At 41.5% G+C, this 19,335-nt stretch overlaps 1 protein-coding gene across 1 annotated transcript; it reads right to left on the minus strand.

The window, feature by feature from the left end:
* Positions 1 to 612: 612 nt before the first annotated feature.
* On the minus strand, positions 613 to 17,577 carry IL13RA1 (interleukin 13 receptor subunit alpha 1). The gene is made up of 9 exons (XM_032776469.2): positions 17,264 to 17,577; positions 15,473 to 15,608; positions 13,227 to 13,347; positions 11,029 to 11,210; positions 9,077 to 9,228; positions 7,197 to 7,332; positions 6,705 to 6,801; positions 5,639 to 5,723; positions 613 to 2,998 (listed from the first exon to the last, which is right to left on the minus strand). The coding sequence occupies exons 1-9, from the start codon at positions 17,504 to 17,506 to the stop codon at positions 2,852 to 2,854; spliced, it is 1,299 nt and encodes a 432-aa protein (XP_032632360.2). The 5' UTR covers positions 17,507 to 17,577; the 3' UTR covers positions 613 to 2,851.
* Between the last annotated feature and the right edge of the window lie 1,758 nt (positions 17,578 to 19,335).

Genomic DNA, 19,335 nt, shown 5'->3' on the forward strand with positions numbered 1-19,335 from the left:
AACATCAGACAGAACTTGCATTTTCCTATTTTTCATTCTTTTCTCTCCCTCTCACCTCTACTGCATACTTGCTTTTTCTCGTAAATAAGAAACATGATCAGACTTTAACAAGTTCCTGGTAACAAAACGTGAGACCCAAATTGCTGCTAATATGGGGCAGTAACTAAAAAAGCCCTGTGATTTAAAACAACATCTTAAACCCTACTGGATCTTCTCAACAACCCTACACACATTTAAATTTGAAGACGTCTATATGATATTCTATTCTATTACCGAGAAGCAATACATGCTGACATAGTTACAGACTATTTAAATGGAAACACACGATGAAAGCTAAGGCTCTATGTACACCCCGTCTTTTTGCCTGAACACCCAAGTGAAAAATGCCAGTTTCTGCATTATCTTAGTTTACTGTACGGAATTAGCTTGTTTACACCAGAAATAGTAAATAGGAATGGCCGTTTTGCCTTCTGTGTACGATCCACTACTCTGTATTCCTCCAGCATACTCCCTTTTACTTATCTTCTCTCTAAACAGCTCCCACTTTTCTCTCTCAATTTACCCTCTCGTTAAAATACAAGGGAGCTATTCAATTCAATTGAAAGGCAACAGTTATTCAAATATATTTTTATTCATCCTTTTAACAAAATTACAATCAAGTAACTGTAATAAAAGAAAAACAAACAAACATTAGAAGATTCACATCATTACAAAAGCTGAAAAAAAAATCCCAAACTTGTCAAGAAGTCTACTAAAAATGGCATATGGACAAAAAGAAAAAAATAGCAATTCAAGTGTACTCACATTGCATTGTGGTATGTAATGTAATAGACACAAGAAATTCATTTACCGGGAAGTGTCTTCACTATTCATAGTCAGGAAACAAAAAATTATTCACAACATCCTCATCAGGACCTACATTTATCTCTTCATTTTGGCCTAGCACTACCCTACTACTTAAACACACAAAACCAAACAGAATGTTCTCTTTAATAAGCTTCAGTTTTGCCAGAAACACCACAGAAGCTAACTCAAAAAGAATTTGTGGCAAAGCACCAATAATTTTCTTCCTGGATTGGTAAGAAAAAATCCATTGCCCTTCCTTATACTGTTGTTTTACGTTCCTGGCCACACTGTGATGCCAGAGCTAATACCATTCTAGTTGAGGTAGATCATTTTAACTGTGGTAAGATCTGAGAAGTAAATGGAAAATCTTTAGAATAATGTACAATGAATGTTTTGGGGGGCTGAAGTTTGGAAAGGGAATTTAACAGGCAGGATATTCTTTAAAACTCTTCTCCCTCTGGAACAACCTATTATTAGCTGATGTTTTTGAGCGTTTTGCTGTATCTGTTATTAAAATCCCTGAGAGTGCATCCTTGTTTTGGGGACTGATACATGTATGAAGAGGATGGTCCCTTCCAGTCCTAATGGCTTCCAACGAAACTTGTGAGGTGGCCTGTTCCAATTTGTTTAGAGCCAGGTCTCTTATCAGCTAATTGAACTGCACTTCCTAGCAGAGGCTGCCAAGGGAATTTAGAGGAGAAAGAAAATCCCTAATCCACCACGTAAGGCCGGCTGATATGGTTTTGTTTCTGCAGTTCTTTCTCCCCATCTTTAGGAGGCATAAGAATGGCCAGAAAGTAACCCTACTTGAAGCATAAAAGCACACATTAGGTTATGCTTAGAATTTACAACAGGAAAGCATGGCGAAAACAACCTCAGACATAGCTAAGGAGAATATTATGAACAATCAACTAGTGATTACAATGGTTCCTTCTGACCTTAAAGTCTATGGATGTACAATCACTAAAGATAAATACCATCAGCAGAGACAGCGTGAAATAAAGTCAGCCTCTACTTCTTTTAAATAGCTTTCGAGTTCTCAGAGGAGAAAACCAAGAACAAAATAGCATCACTATGTTAACCAGGGGGAAGAGCGACGCTTAGTCCCAAGAAGCGGGCTTTCACCTTCCCCCCAGCCTGGGACGTTACGCTGGGCTACATGGAGAGAACCAGTCCCAGCAGCAGCAGCTGAAAGGCTACACATTTAAAGTGAGAGACTGCAGTGGTTTTTAAACAGAGCATAATTAACTGATGAAACTCACCATCAAAAAGGTATTAGCGGCCAAGAACTTTGCAGAATTCAAAAAGGATTAAAACACTTGTGTGGTTAGTGACAACATCCACTTATGCTAGGAGACTTGTGTATATACATATATTTTAAAGAAAGGATATAAATCCTCCTCTTTGGTTTCGGCTGCCACTAACTGGGGCATTAGGAGAAACTTCCTTTATAGCTAGATAGTTATTCCATAAATACTCTTGAAGGTTTATTGCACCTTCCTCTGAAGCGTCTGGAATCGGCCACTGTTATGAGACAGGATGCCAGACTAAATGGTCCATCCCATCTCCCGGCAGTCCTATGTCCCAGCAGTGACAAGCTGTAAACAAGTTGTTTATTGTTTTATTTCTCAGCAAGCTGAGCAAGGTGCTTCACAGAAGAACCAGTTCTTGCTTCAAACCTCCTACAGCCCAAATGTGAGGTGTGAGCAGAAGAAAGAAAGGCAAGTAGTCAGAAGAGCTGAGCCTAGGCAGCAGTAGGGGCACTGCGGTGGGGCCAGTCCCATGCTTTATATACATGCATATCGTGGTGGCTCTGGGAGCATTTTTAGTACATTTAGAGATGGAAGGTGGCAACGGTCAACATTTTATGTTGCAAGTGTCACCAGAGAGGTGAGTTTTCAGCAGGGGTTTGCTGAATGGAATGCAGGTGTCTGCCTTGCAGACCAGTCACTGTCAATATTCAGAAATCCTCTGAGGTAAACAAACTGCAACAAAGAAGTCTTCCTCACAAGGCTTTCACTTGTAAAGCAGGTCTTTCTCGCTCCTCATTTTCAGATGTGGAGCTCTCTGGATTCTCTAGCCAAACTAAAGAGGAGATTTCCTCTTCTACAGCTGGTTTATTGACATTCAGAAAGTCATCCCCCAGACTGCCCTGAAAGAGAATACAATATATTATTTTACAGAAAATCTTCAGTGTCCTCAGGGCCTGGTCTCTCTTTTAGCTGGCAGTAACAGTCAGTTTTACAGGGCATGCAGCGTATAGTTCAGAGGCAGCTCAGGACCAAGAGCATGTCTTACGGAGGGGTATGTGGAGGCATAGCTTCTCCTCCTAGGAAAGTGATGGGGCCTCAGTTGGCCAGAGTCTCAGGCCAGGTCTACACTGCGACTTTAAATCGGTTTAATGGCGAATACTGATTTAACGCTGTACCCGTTCAACGATCCGTCATTAATATCGACGTTAAACGGCTCTTAAATCGATTTCTGAGACTCCCCAGACAGGAGGATAGCGCGTAAAATTGAAAGTAGATACTCGATTAGGGTTGGCTGGACGGTTGAATCGACATGATCTGCTCTAGAGGATATCCACAGTGCACCACCTGACCGCTCTGGTCCGCACATCCGAACTCGGATGCGAGTGCCGGTAAACAGGAAACAGCCCCGAACTTTAGACATGCAATTTTCCGCTTTCACGTGTTCCAGCTTTGATCAGGCACTGGTGAGCGATGCAGTACAATGCCAAAGAGCTCCTCATTGAACCTCGGAAGATATAGATCTATGCTGTAGGTGAAGACACTAAATTGTTTATCAGAGCTCCGTTAAAGAACAGGAAATCACGTTGACAAATAACCTACAGATATACAGCGTGCGTGACAAGCGTAACGGGAAGCCAAGACTAAGACGGATGCTCATGGACGGAGGGAGGAGGGGGTAATGAGTGAAACCAGCTACCAGTCTCCACAGCATCTCGAAAACATTTGCAATTCTGGCTGAGCGCCCAATGTCCATAGCTTTAATACAGTCGTTGCGTGTTCACCGGAACAGCTCGTCAGTCTCTTCCCCCCCCCCCCCGCACGTGAAAGAGAAGTAAAAATAATCCTTGAGTACTGTTTATGTCACCCTCTGGATGAAGCCTGGCAGAGAGTATGCGAGTGTTGAAACGGTAGTGATACGTTGGATCTAGGTCCATTGAAACTGCGTGCTATGCGTTTGCTCTAAGCACACCGAAAAAAGGCGCCAAAGTTTCTCTGCCTCACAAAGGAGGGGTGAGCTGTACCACACCCCCGCGGGAAATGTTCTGCCCATCAGCATGGCCTCAACCGGAAGTGGGAACTATGGGATAGCTGAGGAACAGCTACCCACAGTGCACCGCTCCTGAAATCGATGGTAGCTTTGGACCATGGACGCAAACAATCGATTTCGTGATCCCACTGAGGACGCGCTAAACCGATTTTATTAGATCTGTTTTGTAATATCGGTTTAAGCTAATTCGAAATAATCGTGCAGTGTAGACATACCCTCAAGAGAGCTCCCCCTGCCGCAGCTTCTTATCTGAGAGGGGCAGGCATGTGAGCGGGACATTCCAGATGTCAGGACTGGGTCCCACAACGCTGCCAAGCTGCACACGGACATTGAGCTTATACAGGTGAGAGGCTGTTGTTGCTGGGATCAGATAGGGAAGAAGGAGGCAGGGGAATAGTGGTAGGGAGGAATATTGCAGTAGTTCTAACCCTGCTGGAACTAGAACCACCATTAAAAGAGCCTCAGCGATCACTGGATGCTGCAGTGTGAACTCAGGGAGAGCTGGCATAGTGCCTGAACCTAGCCTTCCACACTGGGCTGAGTTACAATGGGAGTATCTAGTCTGCCTCTCACCAAGGGGAGTGGGACTTCTGGGTTCATGCTGCCAACTCCCTCCCACTTGAGAGGTTGCAGGAGGAAGAAGCTCTCTCCTTTACTTGATCCTGTCTTTTCTGTAGAGAGTCATCTGACCCCTTGGGAGCCAGAGCCCACCATGACTTCCCTCAGTGGAAGCTGTTCCGCTCACGGTGTCCTAGTCCTACAAGAGCTCCAGGAAAAGACACCCTTAATCGTTCTTTAGTCCTCTATAAAGCTGTCAAGGACAGTATATTTTCCAGATACAGAAGACTGAGACAATTCACTGTGGTGAGCCAACAGCTTCTCTATAAACTGGTGAGGCCATTGCCAGAAAGGTTCAGTGAGCTGTCTCCAACTGCTAGCAGGAAGGAACTACCAACTGTGTCTGGACTGGATAGAGATTTGAGGAGAGAAAAAGGGATTTAAACATAATTAAATGTAGCATAACCAGGATAACAATCACAAAGGTGCAAAGTGCCTGTGACTTCACAGAAGCACGTAATTAACCCCATGCACTAATTCACTGTGTGTGTTTGTAAGGCTCCTCAAGACTAGGGGATTGGAATGTCCCTGAAAAGCGGATTAATTGGGTTGCAAAGAGAATCATTTCATGGAACTGGAAGAGAAAGCGCAAGCTTTGCTGAATAGCATAATGGCATTTAGTAAACTAGTGAGTCAGAAAAAAGTTTACACTGCTTAAGAAAAACTTAACTGAGAACATAAAACTCTTGGTTTTAGACTGTTCTTGTTTTTGTATAATTCTCATTGTCTTAAATACTTGGTCTATGTATAGTGAAAATTCTTTTTAAAATTCTTTCACATTATGTAAAGGCAAAATACTAATATAGGAGGTGGGACTGTAGAGACAACTTCTAATTCTGAGAGATCACTTGACAGCCAACAGGCAGATACTAACCTGGAAGTCCTCAATTTGCTCTCCAAACATACGTTTAATAATTTTTCTAGGGTCAGGAATTTGTGGGTAAATTAGAATCTTGAGCCTTTAGAACAGAGAAATAAAAGTGTTTGATGAAAACAGTTTATTAACCAAAGGAAGAACATTTCAAAATTGCATTTAGGATGTTATGGTGAAAGTCAGCTGGACTCTGTCTTCTCTGACCATCTTCTGTCCTCCCAGACCATGCCCCCTTCTCTCCACCTCCACTCCCAACAACGAATGGAAAAGGCCCAATTTTGTCTTTGGCTATCTCTGAGCAACTCCCGCGGAAGTCAATGGGAGCTGTAAGCATGCACCTAATGCATATGCAACCACTGAGTGAGAGGAACTGCCTTTTTCTTAGGTAGGTAAACTACACAGCATTCGTGCAACCAGAACATATTTGTTCCATAAAAAAACCTCAACTCAAACTCAACTCTAGAGCTCCGATTGGCACCTCCATATTAATTTTGTATGCAGAGGTATAAAGGGAAGATAACCACTGTCAAAAACACACATACTACACATGAAAGGTAAACTAAAGCAGAGATAGACTGCAATGTAACTCAAACAGAGGTGGCCAACCTGTGGCTCCAGAGCCACACGCAGCTCCTCAGACGTTAATATGAGACTCCTTGTATAGGCACCGACTCCAGGGCTGGAGCTACAGGCACCAACTTTCCAATGTGCCGAGGGGTGCTCACTGCTCAACCCCTAGCTCTGCCCCAGGCCCTGCCCCCACTCCACCCCTTCCTGCCCCCTTTCCTGAGCTTGTCATGCCCTTGCTCCCTCCTGCCCCAAGCCTCCTGCATGCCAGGAAACAGCTGATCAGGTGTGGGAAGGCGCTGATCAGCAGGGCAGCCGGTGGGCGGGAGGCAGTGGAAGCAAGGGGGAAGCTGATGGGTTGCTGACGTATTACTGTGGCTCTTTGGCAATGTACATTGCTACATTCTGGCTCCTTCTCAGGCTCAGGTTGGCCACTTCTGCTCTAAAAGATAAGTCAGTAAGTAACAGATTTTAATATAAAAGCGGTATGGATATTTACCTTTTCAGGTACACTAGCAGAATTATAGTAGCTACTGCTACTGTTAATGGAATAGTGAGTATTAAAACAATATAAAATGTGAAGTCTGTGTTTTCACCTGGAAAAAAAAATCCCAAAGGATTTAGAGAGTGAAGTGCTTCAGGAATAATGAAAACAACATTTAATGCAACGCTTCTTTTCTGGCTACATGATAGACTCCTAAGAACACTCAACTTACAAATTCACAAATGCTTTTGTAAGCAATGAAAGTGACCACTAACTTTTCAAAATGTGACAGATGAAATACAACAGCAACAGCTATGAAAATTCATGTAGTAAAGCTAACTATATTCAAAGAGAGGGCTAAGAAGGAACTTAGTCATAGCTATAAGTACCTGCACAGGAAGAAAGAATCTGACAAATCTAGGACACAAAAGCATAAGAGGTCTAATGGCTAGAAGTTGAAGTTAGAAAAAAATTCAGATCAGTGAAACAATGAAAGATTGTTCTTACCAATGCTCTTCTCCTCACTCCAGTCACTCCATTGATTGCTGCTGTAACATGTTCCTTCAAACCCTGCTCTCACTTTGATGACGTACACAGTGTTCGGATGAACACTGTGAAACCGAGCTTCAGTGAACTTTTTAAACTTAAAATAAAGAAATGAAAGATATTTATTTACTTTTTTCTTGTATCAGGATACATGACTTTTACAAACTTGGTTTCATTGTGTAGCTTTAATATAATCAGACTGAATGTTTTGACTGAAGTCCCATTTGATTTTTGTATTTTTGAACGCCATAAAAAAAGAGAGGTAAAAGATGAGGAATTCAGATTTTCACAGTATATGTTGGCCTTTAACTAAACAATTACCCAACCTGCCGGAGCAAGGTCATTCAGAACTCAAGGTTCAAACTAGCTGACCCCAGTGTTTCTGCTACAACACTCAGCTGCAAAGATTAAACTGAGGCTGAATGGCCTGGAGTGGTGGTCTACTAGCTCCTCCAAATGCCTGCATGAGTTCTACTGCCTTCCCCTCCATCTATCAGGAGGGCAGAATTGCTGCTCGAGCTTTCCTTACACCGGAGTCTACCCCTATCCCTGGGAGAAGTGAGATGCCCGAGAACCTTCATGTTTATTCTGAGCCCAAAGGGCCACGTTCTCTGGGGAACTTTGATAAAATGCAGTTTTGGCATTTCTCCTACCTCAGCGGTTCTCAAACCATGGGTCAGGACCCCAAAGGGAGTTGTGACCTCGATTTAATGAGGCTGCTAGGGCTGGTATTAGATTTGCTGGGGCCCCATGGCCGGACTGAAGCTGAAGCCCAAGGGCTTCAACCCAGGCTGGCAGGGCTCAGGCTTTGACTTGTACCTTGGGTGAGGCTCAAGTAGGTTACAGGTCTACTGCCTGGGGCTGAAGCCCATGGCCCTTCACCTGGGGCAGTGAGGCTTGGGCTTTGTCCCCCTTCTGGGCTCAGGTCCCCGTTCTGGGGCTGTGTAGTAATTTTTGTGGTCAGAAGTGGGTCGTGGTACAATGAAGTTTGAGAACCGCATCTATTTCTCTCATTTTTCCTATGGGAGAAATAAAGGGAGGACTGAACAAATTAATCTAGTGCCTTTGATGGTGCATGGACCACTCAGTTTTGTTTATAACTTATTGTGTACATTGTCCTCAGGAAAGGACTCTTGCTTTGCCAAGTTATAAAGCATTGACAGCAGTATATAATATACTAAGCTGTTTTCCTTACTGATTTAATGGCACACCTAGTTCAGTTACTCAGATATAGGCATGCACAAGCAAGTCCACATCCACACATTGATATAAATGCAGTTGTAGTGCTTTCCGTGTGTGATTATTTCCCCCTTTCCCTTACCCTCAAATCTCCTTGCTTGCTACATGCACAGAACTACAAATCAGCACGTTCCTTTTCTTTGTGATAATCAAAGTCATGAAACCAAAGTAGATGAATATGAGGATCTGACTGGGAGACAGACAGACCATAGGGTAATGTAGTTGCGTTGTACGTTTCTGAAGAGCTATTGCCCCATTCAGAAGTGTCCCTGTTTTGCAGAGTACATTACGTAGATATCAAGACACAGATAGGGTAAATGGATAGCTAAGGTGAGAGACTCAGAAAACTGGCATTAGTTTCAATGCATGGTCATATTACTGAACCCCATTTCATGAGAGGAAAACCAGTTATGTCCACATATGCCGCTTCAAGTAAGCTAATAAACCTATACATTCCTGCTCTGCATACAATTATAGTTCTTCAATGGCAACACTTGAGTTGCTATTAACAGTTTGAAGAAGATATTAAAAAAAAAAAACCCACAACCCCCCCCCCACAACAAATTTCAGTTCCATTGTAAATAATTAATGAAAAAAGTTACATTATATGGCTGAGGGGAGTCCGATTTGCTGTCTTTAAGTTCTACTTGGTAAACTAAGCAATGTGCTGGAAAGGTGCCTGGCTTTTGCCATTCTAAATGTATTTCATCTTTGATCATTGATACTGTTACAATCCTTGGAGGTCCAGGTTTTACTGAAATAGAAAAAAAATCCAAATTTTTGAACTAAGTTTATTTTGACATTTATTATATGATTAATGTACACACAGGTTAAAAAGAGTCACTAGATACAGCAGTACAAGGCATAATACACACACAGCAATTAGGACACTGAAGAGTGAGGGAAGAGCTTGACAGATTCAATATCAGGATCGGGTGACCAGATGTCCCAATTTTATAGGGAGAGTTAAAGATTTCAGGTTTTGTCTTATGTAGGCACCTATTATCCCTAACTGTGCCCTGATTTTTCACACCTTGCTGTCTGGTCCCCCTTTACCAGGATCAACAATACTTCTGATGAATTCCCAAATCAAATCTTGTGAAAAGTAAGTAGCAGATAAGATGCAATCACTGTATTGTTCTGCACTAGTCATATTGTCTGGAGCATAGCGTGGAAGTTCCATTTAAATGGAAGCATTTGCTAACGTCAAAGATAAGTCAAGTCAACCACTAAAATGATGCTTTCATTTTTAGGAAACCTGAACATGACTGTGAGATGGCAGGCTCAAAAATTGCATAAGTTAAACTACTCAGTAATGTCAAGTCCTGGTATTTCAAAACACAGTGCAATTTCTCACACCAGGAAGTCAAACTAATGAGAATATTCTGCCAAGAAGCAACATGCTGAATGAACTCATTTTCCTTGCAATAGGATACAGCCTCTCAAAAACTAGTCATCATACCACAAAGAACTATGATTAGCCAGAGTTCCAACATTAGAGAGTGTGGCCTAAGATACACCGAAGAGTGCTCTTCATTTGTCAAAAATAATTGGCTACTTTACAATAAAATTTACAGGAAGCTGTGAACAAATCCTAGGTCCCTGACAATTTTCAAATGCCACAGACTGACAAGAAGGTTGAAAGACCAGAATCCTTAAGGACAAGGGGCTGTGTAGTTTAGGTGAATGATAACACACACAAGGGCAAAAATACCCTAAAATCTCCTACTATTACTGCAAAAATTTGGTACCTGCAATGAGTCTCAATTGCAAGCTGATAGCTGATCAGATGCACCTGCTGTTCTCACTAAGTGCAACGGACTCATACCCTGGGGAATCCAAAACTTTGGATTCAAGATGGAAGAGAACGGATTTAAATGGCTCCAATGCTATCCAGTTCCACTCTCCTATCCCAGACTCCCAGAAGACCTGATACATCTAGGACAGTGGTTCTTAAAGCCAGTCTGCTCCTTGTTCAGGGAAAGCCCCTGGCGGGCCGGGCTGGTTTGTCTACCTGCTGCGTCCGCAGGTTTGGCCAATCATGGCTCCCACTGGCCATGGTTCGCCGCTCCAGGCCAGTGGGAGCTGCAGGAAGGGGCGCGGGCTGAGGGATGTGCTGGCTGCCCTTCCTGCAGCCCCATTGGCCTGGGGCGGCGAACCTCAGCCAGTGGGAGCTGCGATAGGCTGAAGATGCACGGAATACAGTGGGACCATTCCTGTAGATGAAGGGCCAGATCTTTGGCTAGTGCAAAGTGGTTTAGTGCTGAGTTTCATCCAGAGGCATCACTGATGCAATTTAATCTTGATAAGATGATCAACCTATTACAAAAGAATCTTGCATGTTCATGCACAATTTATGAACATTACATAATGTTCTTATGGGAAAAAATACAGATATGCATCCTGGGTGTAAACGAGCTGTTCCAGGTTAAACGAGCTGTTCCTTTTTGCACTGAACAATACATGATCAAAATAAATTCCATTCCCTTTTCTTTGACTGATATTTAAACCTAATACTCTTTGCAAAATTACATAATCTACCTTTTAAACCTACCAATTGTTGTTGGATTTTTGTTTGCACAGACAGGCCTAATTTCCTCTGAGTTGCCTCTGATCAAAATACTGATAGTTGGGTAGACATTTGTGCAATTTGGGATTGAAAGACTGAAATTACATCCAAAGTTATCGCCATAGATATAATTCTGGCACTGCTGGCGATGTCCCAGGCCTTCATACCTACAAGAATAAAATGTAAACATACTATGTTTTAACTTCAAACGCCAAGGCAATGATGGTCACATTTGCTTTTAAACTGGTTTTACAAGATTGTCAAAGTGGGCATTGCACAAAGGTTGGGTTACAGCAATGAGACGGGATTAGATTGAATGAACAGTGTGTCATTTCACCGTTACTAAGGAACGCCAAAGCATGAAACATACTGATTTTTCTGTACAAAGCTGCAGCAAAACAGAAGTAAGTCTGGGGCACTTTAACTCAAATCATTACAGAGAACTCTGTTACCTCTAGCCTGTATTTTAAATGTTTTACAAAAATATTTGTTCAAAATAATTTGTTCCAGGAGGGCAAACATCCCCAGGGAAAAAGAATTCTACCTCTGACTGATTCCTTTTGACATTCCCCCGCCCCGAAAAGGGAAGTTAGTCCACTCTATGATGGGAGGTAGCTAGCCCTACTCCTGTAATTTACTCACGGTTACAGAGCAGAGGTCCCCAAGCTTTTTCAGTCGCAACCCCCTTACTCCTATTATCTGCCCATGCCCCCTGGAGCCGTGGTCAGGAGCAGAGACTGTGGTCAGGGGCTGGGAGTGGGGCAAGTCCACTGTTATAGAGTCACCCAGTGTTTCTTTAATCCAGTCAAGAGTCCCTCCCCTGATACCCACTCTACTAATTACCCACCTTCCCCAGCTGCCCAAGCTAATTGCCGCCACCTGCACACCTTCCTCCTCTTTGTTTCCCCACCTTACCCTATGGAAGCAATCAAAGCAGGGACTTCCTGGCTCCACCACAGGAGCTGGGGTACTGCTGCTGTAGATGCCTTCCCTCCTGTCCCCCCACACCCCAACAGTGAAGGAAAACTCTCACTGCCTCTGGCACCACAACAGGCGTACAGTTTCTGTGCTGCCTGCTCCCATGCGTATGAGGTGGGGAAGGTGTTGCAGTCTCTCTCACATATGTATCTTCAGCCCCCCACACCGTCCCACCCTACACTATCCACCTCCCTGTTGAGTGCCTACCACCTTCAACCACTCCTGAATTTTCAGGAAAATTAGAGTACAAAGATACTACACTCCTTCCTTCCAGCTGGACTCTATTCCTGCTAATCACCACTCTGGACTGGTGTGAATTTGTTGCCAGCTAATGGCAACAACCTAGGAAGCTGAGAGGCATTATATTCACATTCATCCATTATCCAAACATGGGTTGTGCAGGAAAGGATTGCAGGAGAGGGGTGTAAAGTGCTCCCCCAAGAACAAAGTCCCCTAGAAATTTAAATTCTTTTTTCCAATAAGGCCCAGGGCTAGGTTACCATTGCTACATGTAAGAAGGGGTTGAAGTGAATAGTTTTGGACAGTGAAAAGGTCATTTCTCCCTGTGTTTAGCTTAACAAGTACCACAAACATCCTGGTATTTGCTCTCCAAATACATTTGCAGAAAACATAGTATCTACCATTGGAGTGAGAAAGGTGACATTTTTAATGTAGTCAACAGAAAGTAAGATGTAATGTAAATTTAAAACTGAAAAGAACTTTGAAAGCTTTCAAAAATCTCTCTTTACATCTCTGCAGAAGTTAATGCAGACTAAAATTTCAGGAAAGACATCAATATTGGGGAGTATGCACTGGTTAGTGTATATAAATATCTGTGCCAAATTCCTCCTCTTTCCACAATTCTGTTGTCTTGTAACAGAAAACTATTTATGGAAGACAGTTGGCAAGTGAGCTGGAGATGTTAAGGTGGCATCCTACTCCATAACCTCCAGGAATAATCAGTTTCTTAAAGATGGAAGATAAAACCAACAGATAGTTTTTTAAAAATGAGTTTCTGGGGCAGGCCAAATGCTTCATATAAGCAAATCAGCTCTCAAAGAGCCAGCATGCTAGATGGGACTCTCAGTTATAGTCTCTATATTAGAGCTTTGGGATCCTTCAAGGCAATGGGTAATAAAAAAAATAAGTCAGAGGTATACCGAGTACTTTTAAAGCAAGAAAAAAGATAATCAATCTATACAAACCAGTAGTACAGAGTGTAGTTGGTACTAGCACTTGCATTCCGTCCAGGAAGCCATGTACAGATCATGTACTCTAAGTCGTACCAAGTGCAATTTATGCCAACAGCAGCAGTGCCTGCAGCACCTGGAATGCAAGTTTAAGGACTTCTTAGAAACATTTTTTCTAACAGTAAGTGCCCTTCTTTCCCAAATATCAGAGCACCTCCCTTTGTTTAGTGAATACCTTAGCAGTTGCCATTGTTCACCTTCCACTATCCCACCTCAAAGGCAGAGTGCGGGCTTCTCAGACTACAGTGAATGCCTTCATTAGCCAGCAACGAAAGTCACTCACTTGTACAGCCTGGCATCCCTGAACCTGTGCAAGGCCCCTTCTAAACACAAGTGACCCAGAAAAGCCTAAACTGTTGCTTTCATTGAAACTGAACTAGTCCAAAAAATAATTTTACGTATAGAATGAGATGGTGAAACAGGTAGTAGTATTCCAATAAAATGTAGGTACTTTAGAACTAGTTAAAATCCTTGGCAGTTAAGGGAATATAGTTGCAAAGCCATGAACAGCTGCCGCCATTAGAAACCATCAATGCTGACCCATGGTTACTGGGATATCAGAGTTATTTTCATGCACTTTGAATATGGAAATAACCTGCTCTAAACACTATTCATTGGTAACATGAGTCAAAGTCGAGTTTTAATCATGACTACTGTACCTCTAAGATATCGCTACTGTATTCAAAACACTAGGGAACGTGTGACAGACTGGTAAAAACAAAATGATTACATAGCCACCATGAGTTGCGATGCTTACGGGATATCCCATGGTGGGTGGAGCAGCTATAGAATCAGGTTCTTCATATTTAATTTCATGTCACACACACGCAAAGTAGCAAAATTGCATAGGTTGAAGAGTTTCTTTTTTTAAATTTAATTCTTCATTTCTTTCCGTCCTCTGCTGTCTCACACTGCATTAACTGATTTCATCTTAGAGAAGAAATAAGTATATCTTGTAACACCACAATAATCCTCAGGCACTGCACATACATGTTACTTCCATAAAGAGCCCAGCCTCCAACTGGTGCCAAGCCTGAAATCTCACTTCTGTTCCTGAATTTGTTTCTTCTGTGGCAGCGACTACGTGAGGGTTTATTACAGGCAAATTAAAACTGTGCTTAGACACTAAGTTGACAGATGCCTATGCAGAGAGCTTTTTAAAAACAAAATTCTGTTTAGCCCATTCAGTCCCACTTCTGTGGTGCATCAGAACAGTCCTTAGACCAAAGGATACACAGTACTCCTAGGACACTGAATCCCTTTCATCAATGAAAGCTTCCAGGTCTCAGCGGCTTCCTGCAACTTTACTTTTCTTTGCAGGTAACCTCCCAACAGCAGTCACCAGCTTTTTTTGCTTCCCTGACTGTCACTTGCTTTCCTGCCTACTTCTCCCTGTAGCTCTCTCTACTCCCAAGCTACTGGATTCTGCCCTGTGGCCTATTACTTATCAGTCCTTGATATATCAGTCTTGTCCCTGACATTACCCAGAAAATGTGTTTCCCTTAGCCAACTCTCCCCTGGCCCAATCACTTATATTCGCCTCGTTTTTTAAAAGATGAATTCAGAGATGAGAAGTTTAAGAATCAAATTTGTTAGCAGGGCACAAAGGGTAGGTTTCACCATTACAGAGGCGCACACACTTTGAGAACCAAACATGTGACAGTTATTTCCCACTTGTATGCAGTATTGTTGTACCTGTGTTGGTCCCAGGATATTAGTGGGACAAGGAGGTGAGGGAATACAGTCTATTGGACCCACTTCTGTTGGTGAGACAAGCTTTCAAGTTTAGACTTGCTTTTGAGTAATGCTTGTGTAAACCTGAAAGCTTGTCTCTCTCACCAACAGAAGTGGTTCCAATAAAAGATATTCCCTCACCCACCTTGCCCCTCTAATTTGCTATCTTACTTACCTGCCAGGATTGGCATTCAGGATTTTCTGTTTCTCGTGTAAGAGCTAATAATATAAAACAACAAACAATCCTGAACTAAGGTCCTGGCAGGTGAGAACTGTACAGTTTACTTTTAAAGTGTATTGGGATGTGCAAAGATACAGACACTTTCAGTTAATTTAAGATTTTAAACACAGTTTTATTTTTCTTAAGATTCAGCTTTCTTGTACTACATCCCAGAAAGCAAGATGATGTGTATTTAGTCAGATATAAAGACAACAACATGTTCAAGGCTAGGTTTTAGAGTGAGTACCTTTTGGTGTAGTAAAACTCTCCACCCAGTTGCTTAGTTCACTTGTATTACCAAATTTGCATTCACTTCTCACTCTAAAATGAACCACCTCATTCAAGGATACATCTTCCTCACGAAAAAGATTCTTAGTCCATTCCTAAAGTTAAAGAAAAAGAAAACTTTTAAATGCCCAAATATAGTTAACACAAGCTACAAGAAACCATAGTTAATGTAAAAACATATTAGAACAAATCAAGAGGCTCACAGCCAGTTCCAGAACTAAAGGAACAAGGAGGATTCTTAAAAATCCAAACCAAAAGCAATGAACAGCCATTCAGCAAAAACAAAAGGTGATGATCTCTCAGCAGGCGTACTCAAACATACCACTCAAGAAGTCTAAATCCAATTCCCCATGGACATGGACTTCATGGCAACCTACAGAGATTCAGAATGGAGTATGGAGGAGACTATTTTTCCTACAGGCAGTCTTCCAGATCTGATAAGACAGTCTGGAATTTTATATTGCCTCTGTTTAAATAGAGGACTTCAAAAAAGACAGGGCTGTCAGTCCAGCACCTTTCACCACTCCATAGTCACACAAAACATTAACAGAAGAAAAAGCATTTGAAGCTCATGTCAGAGCAACAACGGTAAAAAATGTGCATATAAGCAAACAATCATTGAACAGGTAGGGAGTCAAACAGCCATTCACATTCCAAATACAGCAAATCAGAAAGCAAAAACTGCGGCCACAAAACAAACTTATGAACGGCTTTCCCTTAAAAGGACCAGGATATCCTGGATTTGGCAGGAAAAATACAGCAGTCACAGCTGGGACGATGCTGTAAACATCAGACCTTATGGCCACAATAGTGTTCAGTAATCACAGAGTGTCTCGATGAGGCATCTTCTCAGGGCCTGGAGGACTTGCATCACATCAGGCTTGACTGCATCCAAGACACAATGACTTGGGGGCAGTTCAGGAAAAAAGTAGGTTTGTTAAAATTTGGAAGTTTACGACTTTCTAAACTAGGTTGACCACAGATGTCTCTCTTCTGGACTGGGAGCCTACTTTGAGGGGTTCAAAGTCAGGGTACAGGGCCCTTACAGGAAACTCAGTTTTCTGTAGCTTGAAGATGAAGACAGTGTGGTATGTATTTGTTAAAGTACCTTTAAAATGAATACTTAATATAATGGAAACATGAGTCTTTTCTATTATGCTCTATGTGAATTATCACTAAGTCCTCTGCTCAAGAATGAGCTGGCTGCTGCTTCTGAGTGCTGAATATTCCATAACCTGTCATGATATCTTAACTGCAGCAGGTGAGATTTTTTCAGACCCAAATCTCCTTTCCCTCCCCCCCCGGACCAAAATGTGCATACTTGGATCAACCAAAATATTTTATAATTGTATTGATTTCACCAAAGTATTTCAGTGAAAAAGACTCCAAAAAGTCAATATGTTATTTTGAATTAAAAAAAGTAACATTTTCAAATTAAACTTTTCATTTCAAAAATTTACTTTCATTTTATTAAAAAAGGTAAAAATCCATCAATTTTTTAAAATTGTTTTGTCAAAATTTTTGTCTGCTTGTTTCTGGTCAACTCAAGATTATTTTTACCCCCTTGTTTGGCCACCAAACCTAAACTAGCTACTCACGCAGCCCTGCCACATGACCCCCATGTACATAAATCCGTTATAAGTGTATAGCATCTGAGAACAGTTACAGGTAATTTTATTTCCTTTCATTGTAAAAATAAACATTTACTGGAACATTGTGGAATTCAAAGAGCTGGGGAGGGGGAACATACTCGGTTATCTTGCGGGATGCCATTAATCAAAATTTCACTGCAATATTTTAGATCACAGCCACTGCTAATGCCCTCTGCAGGATTCCATGTCCATTTCAGTTTACAGAGCTGGCCAAATGAATAATGCAGATTGGATGGAGGTGGGAGAACTTTTCTTCCTATAAAAGCAAAGGAAAAAGTTTTAAATAAATACTTCATGGGTGCTGTAAGTAATTTAATTAGTGCTGGCCAAAAATTTTCCATCAAGACTATTTCGACAGAAATTTCATTTTAATTAAATGAAATTTTCCACCAAAAGCTGACAGTTTTCTTGAAAAATTACCCACCCTTTCTGGCCAAAAAATTAAAATCAAGTTTTCAGTGGGAAACTTTCACATTTTGACACATTCTCCCCCACCAAAAAAAAAAAAAAAAAAGTCTGGGGAAAAAAAAAATTAAAGCCGGTCAGAAACTGTTTTAAGTTTCATGTAATAAAGCTGAAATCCTAAAATTTTAAATGATTGTAATATAATCTGTAGGTGGAGTCTGTAACTTTGCTCTTGCTGTCTTTCAATATCAACGGGATATCATCCGAGAACTGGCCCTAGAGCTAGGGTTTGCTGTGCTGGCCCTGAAAGGGGCCCCATTGGAAAATGGCTCTTTCAGGCTGATTATTGCTTAAAACATGAACCTGTTCCACATTTCAGGGAGAGCGATAGCTCAGTGGTTTGCACATTGGCCTGCTAAACTCAGGGTTATGAGTTCAATCCTTGAAGGGGCCACTTAGGGATCTGGGGCAAAAATTGGTGCTGCTAGTGAAGGCAGGGGGCTGGACTCCATGACCTTTTGAGGTCCCTTCCAGTTCTAGGAGACTGGTATATCTCCAATTATTACCTTTAATTTTGTTTGCTTTCTTTTCCCTTTGCACTGCTTATGGGGGATGCCACAAGAAGGTAGCAGACATGCCCTATTCTGAAAACATTCATTACTGAGTGTGATCTCACTAAATCACTTAGTAGTCCTAGTTAAGTTTTTTGATATGACTTTTTACAGTAGTATCACATCTTGAAGTATTTGCAGAATTAATCCCCTAATTAACTGCAACCAGTACAGGAGGCATAAAATGTTTTTTGTGGGGCAACCCAAGGGTCTTTAAAAAATTCCAAGCTAAGAACTTTAATAGACACTCCTTTTTAAAATTCTACAGCTTTCCTTTTAATAAAGCTTAATTTTAGGTATTTTAGGTTCACGCACAATTATTTCATACTGCATGAAGCTGAAATTGTGTTTGCAAGAAATAAATCTTGAATAAGTCTTATTAGCATAACAAATTTAACCTAATAAACTTCAAAAGTAATTTTCAGGTCTCATACTTTTATGTCAGCCTCTGGGGGGAAAATGGCTTAGCTGTAACAAGCACGTATAGAATACACCTTCAGTGATTACTGAAGTCCCCCCTCAATACTTTTATTATTAAATTATCAGACAGACAGTGGTTAGAACAGCAATTACCCACAATCTTTTCAGCTTTCATGAATTTGGACCTATTCCATGTAAAGCATAGTTAAATTCTGATGCAAAAAAATTGCATTAATAGTCAAAAAATTCTAAGTTATATTTCTACATGCATTTAATTTCTGGTAAAAGAGAGCAGTACCTGTTCCTTTCCCAAAATCTGGATGCTAGTTTGGGATCAGGTATGGTTAGGGCAGTCGGGGGAAGGACACAGGGATGTGTGCTAGCTTTATAATCAAACACTGGAATTGGGCAAGCAAACACGTTCCTCTTGAATACTAGTATGGTTTGGAAGCTTCCATTTTGGAGCCACATCTCAGGAATGTGATGGGTGCAAAATTGTTTAGAACCCCAGAGCTGTTGGATAACACAGCAGGATAGTTTACTCAATAGAAACCTCTGCTTTTAAATTCAGTACCTGTCATAACACATAAGAAAAGTTAAAGCACAGAAGTACTTTATATCTCTTTGACTATAAAGGGTTAACAATTTCAGTAAGCCTGGCTGTCACCTGACCAGAGGACCAATCAGGAGACAGGATACTTTCAAATCTTGAGGGAGGGAAGTTTCTGTGTGTG

Source organism: Chelonoidis abingdonii, chromosome 8 (genome assembly GCF_003597395.2).
Source record: "Chelonoidis abingdonii isolate Lonesome George chromosome 8, CheloAbing_2.0, whole genome shotgun sequence".
In the NCBI taxonomy this organism is placed as follows: domain Eukaryota; kingdom Metazoa; phylum Chordata; order Testudines; family Testudinidae; genus Chelonoidis; species Chelonoidis abingdonii.